Below are 9,041 nucleotides of genomic sequence, written 5' to 3'. Positions count from 1 at the left end.
CTATGTCCTCTTAGAATAACTACAGCACGCTTTTTGCATATCCTTCAAGAAAGTAGGCACACCGCTCTGTAAAGAGAAAAGTGGAAAAGCAGTTATTGCACACAGTAATCACGAAAAACCGTTAAGCAGGATAAGCATTCCCACTATGTAGATCATGCCTTAAAAAACACATACAGGACAGTTCTAAGATCTCCTACAAAGCAGCAGACCATTCCTTTAATGCTTCATGGACAGAATTAATCATTGAGGTTTGCTGGTGTTAAGGCTGTTCACGTACACTCTGGAACACGGATTTGTCATTTTTGTTGCAGAAACTTACCTGCCTGGTTGACTAACGGAAGGAATTTGAAAGGGAAAAAAAATTAAGCCAACTGCCACTCTAAAAATGGGATTGAATACTTCTACCCAACATGCAGAAGACAGGGATGGATGCAGCGAACACACTGTTCGAAACACATCAGGCAACAACAACTGTGCTGTCGGCCATTACTTACCTTGGCAGCCCAATTGACCAGCCACGATGGAATCATGCCGCCAGGATTATCAAAATAGTACATATAGACTAGAGATGGGAGAGAAGTCACCAGAGAGTTATGCAGCCATAGTCTGAGTATTCGCTCTCACCATATGACAGAAGCTGTTGCTGTGCATGACTGAAGCACCAAGTACAACAGTTCTGCTCTAAATTCTTCGCAAGAACGTCAACTTGTACTGAAGTGGAATGTGAAATAAGTACAGCTGTTCCCAGGTAACCTCTGGGAAGTTGAGAGCACCACAATGTTAATTAAGGCTATTGAAAACCATTTTAGGCAGCTTGTCTTATAAAATAAGGTTGTCTTTAAAGGACTAATCTCAGACAGGAGTCAATCTCTAGGCAAACCATTTAATTTAGACATCCGTCAAACATGATACTTGAATCCCTGCCGAGATAATCAGACTGCAGCTGGTTTTAGCTTAAAATTCCCAGTCTCCCTCTTTGTGCACTTTGATACACACATTCTTTGGCTTTGTGACTTGTGATCACACTTTCTTGACCTCTTACCTTTAGATCCAGTCTTGCCATCGCTTTCAATTGCCAGGCTTTGTTTGTAACTTTTAACTCTGATAATACCAGGCTTTTCAGGGCACTGAGGAACAGACACACTTTGAGCTAAGACAACCCAGATCTTCCGCCCATCCACATCCATCTCTCGACATTCACGAATATAGACATACTGTATGCTAAGTTGAGGAGGCATGTCAAAACAGTGTCAGTTTGACAGATGATGAATGGACAAGTGAATTCCATTACAAATACCAGCTCCTTATGCTTCTACAGCATTCAGTCCTGCAGAGTAATAAATCAGCTCTGTGAGCTTCAGCTGTGTGTGGGAACAGGCACCCACGCTCTTCGTGCTATACATATCCATGTAAAATGACTGCAAGATCTTAGACCGAGCGCAGCAGGGCAGTAGAATTGGCATATTATTGGAATCCCCAGATGACCGGGTGACAAAAACTGCAAGAAGAACAAAAAGCTTGAAAGGATACATCTCTGTTTGAGAGAGGAAAAGGGTACTTCACTTCCCAGTAGATTACTTTTTCACCATCATATGTTTTCTCATATAGTTCTACAGTGGAAAAAGGAAGATTGTTAGAAACTTTTATATTCTACTGCAACAGAACCATACATGGCGTGAAGAACTGCTCAGATTTCACACATGACCACATTTTACACGCAACCCTTATGTCAAAATTGATATGTACTTGTAGCAGAAGACAATAAAAAACGTTCTGTAGCAGGGTTGTTCAGGAATCAAACGCACAGAACCAGGCGACCTGTTTTTCTGCTGCTATTGAATTCATTGACGAATAAACAAACCAAACAAAAATGAATGAAACGCAAACAGTAAAACCCCAAATACAAACCCCAAACACTTTTAGACAGTTAACTCATTCCAAAGCCCTTCCATCTCAAAGCTTTCTCCTCGCCTATGTAAACCCTGAATAATTCTGAGCCTCAAGTACAGTATGATTTTTCATAAGCTTGTCATCATTCTTGTAAATGACTCTGAGTTAACAAGGAACTAGGACAAGTACTGCTTTCCCAAAGAGGTCTTACATGAGGGATTAGTGAAGTCTGAAAAAGCTATTAGGAATTTCACAGCAGTATATACAAGCAGGGAACAAGAGGCTTGAGCACTTTATGAGGCTTCATGACACCATCTTCATTCTGCTGGAACTCAATCAAAAGGCAGTTGAATAGGAAGAAAGTATCTAAGAATAGTCCCTAAAACACAGCAGTGACTCAGTCAGATAGTAGTGTGGCATAAAGGAGAAAATTAGTTTGAACTACATAACTGCGTTTGAAAATCTGTCTACTGCACAGCTTCTTCCCGTGGGGCGGTAATTGCCATTATCAGGTTAATGCACCAGACAAGCCATGGAGCTGAGCCGGGGTAATTCCTGTCTGCTCGGGGACTGGTCATTATGTGGGTGCAGTTAAAAGTGTGTGATCCAGAAAGGTGGTTCGTGCTAACAGAGCAGTCTTTTCCTCCTTTTGAGCAGAATTCTGCCTGAGGCGCAATATATCCTTCAAAGCCAACGCACACAGGCTGCCACATCCCTTTCAGTGGTTTCGAAAATAAGGCTGAAACAGATTTATAATCTCATTGCCAAGGCGAGATGGGTGCCACAGATGGGAGATTCTTTCTCTATATAACATGTTCCAAACAGGGCTTCTGCTGGTGTGCCCTGCAAGTCAGCCACAAAAACATCTTCTCTTCTCCAGGCTGGAGCAGAACTGGGTGCACAAACCTGCAGCGCTGGAGCGAGCTACAATATTACAGCATCCACCAGAGGTCACTGGAGCATTGGTTTAGTATATTAGATTTGCTTCCACTTCTAACTGCAGATCTTTCCTTCTCCAACATTTCAGAGGCCTCAAGTAAACCCTTGGCAAGAGCAGATCAAAGCACAACCCTCTGAAGTGCCCACAGGAATCCTGTCCATATCTGCCTCCCATCAGGCCTTCATAAAGAGTTTTGCTGAACAGAACTAGAGGACAGAGATCAACTCCTCTTATGTTTGGTGCAGGAGCAGGTATCTTTTCAACGTAAAAGGCAGCTACTTCTACCTTGGTCACGTTTTTATTTCAGTTCAGCAGCGAGCTCTGGACAGCTGTGACTGCACAGCTGCATGAGCAACAAGGAATACGAACACTAAAACAAATGGCAAGAAGGATCTGAATGAAAGCTTTCTGGTTTTTCTCCCTACATGTGAAAGAAGAAAACCCAAGCTTATACAGTTTACACTGAAAACAGTAGTTAGCACTATTTCATCATATGTACAATTCTAAAGAACGGGTGGATTTGTGTCAATGTTTAAGCTAAAGGGAAAGCGTTAACATTACGCCAATGCCCTTCACGAGTGAACTTCTGTGAAATGCTGGACTTGAAGCACCAGCGCAAGTATAAATTCACAGATGAACATATCACGGTCAACACGGATGTAAACATCAGCTCTGAAACATTATCTAGTTTTTAGTTTAAGGGTGTAGCTTCCCCCTACTGCTTCCTTTCTTTTCTCTAAGAAGGTATAAAAAAAAATAGTGTTTGTTTAAGAAGGATTCAGTTCTCCTAAATGCACTTAAATCAAAGGCTACTGAATTAAATTAAAATAACACAGAATTTTACATCTAATGTGATAATGCCGAGTCCCACTCCAGCTCTTTTTGTTTCATTAACGGCAAAGTGGCCTTTACTACAAGAAAGCTATTGCCCCTTTTGACAAGTAACACTTACTAATGAAGACAGAGCATCTTAAGCTTGACCAAATACTGACATGAGTCAAGTGTGTGGTTCTCTGTATGATACAGCCACAGGCATTACTAGTAATTGTTCACCACAGAGCTGTCCTAGACTTAACAAGCACAACATTTAACAATTATTTCCTTTTTAACACTGTTCTTTGTTCAGCAAAACACGTCCACCATGTTTTAGTTTTATTGGCCCGAACCAATGTTACGTACAGGCTTAAGACGGAAGAGCTCCTCATCTCCAAAATAAATGGGTTATCGGATGCCTGCAGCAGCTGAACCCTCGCCTTGTCACTGCTGACTTAAGGTGTTCAACTCTCTTTTTCAAAGACAACTAAAAACACAGCTAAATTAGTTATTCCTTTCTCTGTAAAAACCCAAAGTCAGCAACTATTCTCTCAACAGACACTTATTTCTGATGGTAAAAGGTGCCAAGAACAACCAGTGTTTTCAGGAAAGGAACAAACTGGTGCAAGCCATTGCACTGCTCCGCTGCAACAGGCAAAGAGGCACAAAAGGTACTATCTCCATTTCTCCACAGAACCTCTACTAAAATTTAACCTAGGAATTGCAACCAGAAGCTGCAAGGTGCTTCAGCATAACAAGTGATGCCAATTCTATGCTTTAACCAACATGGGAAGAATTCATTCCAGAAGGATGTTATATGGTGAGGAGATGTTAACTGTTCCATGTCAGTGTGTATTTGCAGAGTGCAACTTTATCCCACAAGATACTTAAGTCTGCCTGAAAGTCTTTGGGTGCAGGAACTTTAAAATACCTTTGAACAAAGTCTTAGTGGGAAGAGTCACTGTGGACGTAAAGCTTGCTTTTAAACTGCCTAGATGGGCTTACCTTTAACATACTGATCCCATTGTTTTCTGAACTCTAAATCCATGTAGACATCCGCACACAGTTTTGGGGGACAGTCAGCAAGACCACCGAAGATTTTATATTCATAAAGTCCTGATTGCTGTGGAAACAGAATGAGGGGAGGAAAAGTCACACAGGAAAGGGAAGCACTCTGCAGCAGGGAGAACAGCTGAAGGAAGTTAGGTGGGGCACAACGACGAATTTGCTCAAGAGCTGTGAAAGCAAGTGCTCAAAAAACAATAGAAGATTCAGTCTTTAACCTCTCGACTTTTTGATCTATACATGAAAGTTTAAATCCAGACAGGCTGAGCTACCCAGCACAATGGCGGTTCCTTCCCTTACACCAGTACCCTTTTAGTGCGTAAGTAGTTCCAAAGGGAACGTGTTTCTACACACACCCCTTTTCATCTCCAGTGGTCAGTGTGGACTAAATCCTGCCAACCTTAAGCTTACCGGAAGCATTAAATTATTGTGGCAAGGTCTCCATACCCTATATAATGTGCTTGAGAATCACAGACATTTCCAAGAGGTTACTGACTACTGCACTATCTGGAATAAGTTGTCCAGCGAGTCAGGTGTGCTTATACTTCAAGCCATGATACAGTAATGTTTTACAATGTTCATGCTTATATACATGCTTATATACAATGCGCTATTATATCTACCTTGAATATTTATCAGCTCCTTTAAAGCTGTCTGCACTGAAGGGGCGGGGTGCAGGATATCTCCTATGTTAATGCTTTTACTGTTTCTCGCAACATACAGAAACTCCATCTGTGCCTATAGAGCAATTTTGTCCTATTGTTAGTACCAGTTCAGGACTAAATTAAAACAATGAGAGTATTTTGAATATACAGTGTAGGAGTCAAATTCAAGCATTGCCAAGGAAGGGGAGGGAAGGATTATACAACGTTCTGTTAGTGAATGGTTGGGTTTTTTCTATCAGTTCAGTCATTCTTATATCTGTAGCCTTCAAGTTCTTATACTGTAGCTCAAGACAAATCAAGAAATTATGTTCTTCTCTAGCAATCTATTTGTTCCACTGCTTAGACAAATCGTGGCATACATCATTAAATATCTCCTAGTAACAAGGTAGTATTTTGCTAACTGTATGAACTAATGAATCATTATCTGAAAAGTGAACAGGACATCTTGCAGGCAGACAGGGAAAAACATTCGATAAAACCAGCAATTTACAAAGAGAAAGTTAAAACAAGAGTGAAATGTTCCAGGTTTGGAGAGGCCTGTCAGCGGGAGGGTCAATCTGTGGAATGGAATACAGCACAGAGCAGAATAGCCCTGGAGATCTGTTTGTGTGGGCTGCAGAGAAGGTGCAAAGAAGGCAAGAAGAAATAAAACTGCTGCCTTCAGCTTCCTGCACTGCCACTGCTGTAGTGGACTTGTAGTTCAATGTGTTAAAAGCCAATTTTTCCACTAACAACTTTAAGCAAAAACCCTTCTCCCAGAACTTGGTTCTTCTTCTCATGTTGCAATTCGAAGCAACTGAAAGACAAAACAAACAAGAGACTTCTATCCCAGCAGAATCAGAAGACTGGACTTGGAAAAGCCCCTTTCATCCCACCCAGTCTGTCCATTTCCCCTGAGTTGGGGTCCTTGTACAAGGCACTGCAAGCTCAGCTCTGCTGTGTGTGCTCACCCATGTGCTTGTCTTGCTATTGCCAGCTACCACGTTCATGCTGTAAACAGGGATTATTTACCACCAAAAAACTCCAAGGTGTATGAAGTCGCTTCTTTTAAAAAAAGATACTTTCCCTACCTTTTCTTGCCTTTCGCAAAGACCCATACGTTTGCTTTATTTGCTATTTTTTTCAAACATGACTGTGCTTGAAATTATTCCAAACCCTTCTAAACAGCCTCCTGATTTTAGAGGGAGAAAGGTGCAAAATCAGTCTGAAGGGGGTTTTGGAGAGAGGCAGAAGGGAGAAGCTCAGGAGGATGCTCCAGCACGGGCGGTCTCGCCTTCACCACCCGCACCCTCGGAGGGGTTGGGGAGTGGGACACACAACCTCCCCGTTAGACCCACGACTGCTCCTGCCGCCGACAGCACCTTCCACCAGGAGCTTCTCCAGCCACCAGCTGTTCACAAGCTTTAGAGCCTCACAGTTCGCAGGTTCCCCCGGCAGTCTGTGAGAGCGGTGTTTACTGCAGCAGAGCCGCTTTCTCCATCAGCAGTTAATAGCATTACCCTGAAAGCTGCTTGCTGCGAGCCCGGCGAAACTGAGCCGAGGCCGGTGGCGCCCGGACGGCCAAGGGGGCTCAGAGAACCGGCGGCTCCGGAGCGGGACGTGCCGCGCTGCCGCGCTCCCCCGCTCTCAGCCGCGCTCCCCCGGCTCCCCGCCCCGGGGGCGCGTCCCCAAGCCGCGCTCAGCCCCGGGCACGGCCGCCCCCCGGCCGCCCACCTCGTCGTACAGCCGGTAGATCCTCACGCCCATGCTCTCCACCAGGAGCTGCCACGGCCCCCCCGCAGCCGGCGCCGGCTGGTCCAGCTCCCGGCAGGCGGCCCGAAACTGCTCCTCGGAGAAGCCCCGCGGCGGCGGCGCCTCCATTCTCCGCGCCGGCAGGACACCGGGGCCGGACCGGGCGCAGCCAATGGCCGCCACCGCCCCTCCCCGCCCCGCCGCGGCCCGGGGCCGCCGCGCCGCCATCACGGGCTGCGGGGCCGCGGCGAACCGGGGAGCGCGGGTTTATATCGCTGTAAACCCGCCGGTTTCCCCGTGCTTCCTCCCGTTCACGACAGGGACTCCGTTTCTCGGTGGTACGTGCGGGAGGCGGCCGCTAATTGTGTTATCGGTGTAGTGCCGGAGCAGGGCCCGGTGCCCTTGGTTAGTGGCTCAGAACCGTTCTTTGGGTGTTCCCCAAGGACACAGATTGAATAGTCCCTATGGGCACGTGTGTGTATATATATATATATATATATATATATATATATATATATATATATAAAATTATTTTTTTCCCACGTTTTAATAAAGCAGTTTCTGTTCCAGACTGTTCCGATGAGAATATATAAAGAACATGTTCCGATGAGAATATACAAAGAACGCGTCGGCGCTGTCCAGCGGGTTGGTCGCTGTGTTTGACCTGGCACACACGGAGGCCCAGCCAGCCCGGCAAAGGGGCCACCAAAGAGGTGGCTGCTGGTGGCCTGGGGTGGATGAGGTGGAGTGGGACACAAAGCTTTGTCACAGGGCTGAACTCTGGAGCAGGAGGACGGGAACGCGCCTCATGCATCGGGCTTCTGCTGAATTACATTGGCTGTAACAATATGCGAATGTGTGAGGCTGGAACATTCAGGGCATCAAAACATGAAGTGGCTAGGGCAGGTTTTCTCCCTGGAGTTGTAAATCTGTTCTCATTACAGCTTTATTATTCTAATTCCTGTGAGATTTTCATTCTGAACACTGTGTCCTCAGAGTAAAACACAAACAGCTCTGAGCTATTGGACATCATCAAACCTACTGACTGACAAAGAGCCTGCTTGACAGCAGCAGCCCAATGGACTTGGTGGTGACCTCTGTGCAAGGCTGGCAAAATGTAGCTTTTCTAGCTTCCCTGCCAAGTGGCTGACTTCTTTGACAAAGAGTTCACTTATGTCAGCTGTCCCTTCCAGTTACAGTCAATTGGTTTGCAAGCAGAGCATGAGGATTTCTGCTGACTCTGGTTTGGACGATATAGGCTGAGTGTCATCCTTGCACAGCCCAGAAGACTTTGGGAGAGTTGTGGCAGAAGGCAAGATGGTCTCTCCTGACCCTTCCCCCAGAATATAAATTTGATGCCAGAATCTGACCTTTAGCATCTTTCTATAATAATGTCACTAATGGTGGAAAGTCTCTGCTCATACATCAGCTGCTCTCACCTCCCCAGTGAAACCGCTAGGCAAACATTCCAGTTCTTTTGTTTTATTTTTTGCAGTATGCTTGCATGTATTATGAGCTTGTATTGTTAATATTTATACAGTATGTATAAAATATTTTGTGTTCTTTGTGAATTGCTATAGTGTGCTTTCAGTCAGCTGAGCTGGCTCTCCAAAACACGGTTGACAATACTTTTCTTACAGCTCAATCCTTCTCAGTAGATTCTTAGCTGAGCTGAGTTGACTCCAGTGGAGCTGGGCTGCTCACCCAGCTGACAATCTGCTCTTTAACATGTAATATGAGGCAGTGATCTGTAAGTGAGACTGATTTAGTTTATCTTGCAGAACTATTTCCTTAAACAGTAGCTTTGCAGCAATTTTATCAGATTTCTATCTCACTTTAAAATCCCATTCATGCTCTAAAATAGGACTCATGTAAAACTGAAAAAGTTTGTGGCTCTTGTTTTTACAGAGAAGACTTTCACCCAGCGTGAAAAAAGA

General features: G+C 44.7%; 1 protein-coding gene across 1 annotated transcript; it reads right to left on the bottom strand.

The window, feature by feature from the left end:
• PCTP (phosphatidylcholine transfer protein) lies at positions 1-7,233 on the bottom strand (the record flags this gene model as incomplete). Its single annotated transcript, XM_080356434.1, has 6 exons — positions 1-66; positions 495-562; positions 1,043-1,214; positions 1,531-1,610; positions 4,649-4,766; positions 7,087-7,233. The coding sequence occupies 6 exons, from the start codon at positions 7,231-7,233 to the stop codon at positions 1-3; spliced, it is 651 nt and encodes a 216-aa protein (XP_080212560.1).
• Between the last annotated feature and the right edge of the window lie 1,808 nt (positions 7,234-9,041).

Source organism: Nesoenas mayeri, assembly GCF_963082525.1.
Source record: "Nesoenas mayeri genome assembly, chromosome: 19".
Taxonomy (NCBI): Eukaryota; Metazoa; Chordata; class Aves; order Columbiformes; family Columbidae; genus Nesoenas; species Nesoenas mayeri.
Note: the sequence above shows the minus strand (reverse complement) of the source record. Positions and strands in the feature narration are given on the sequence as shown.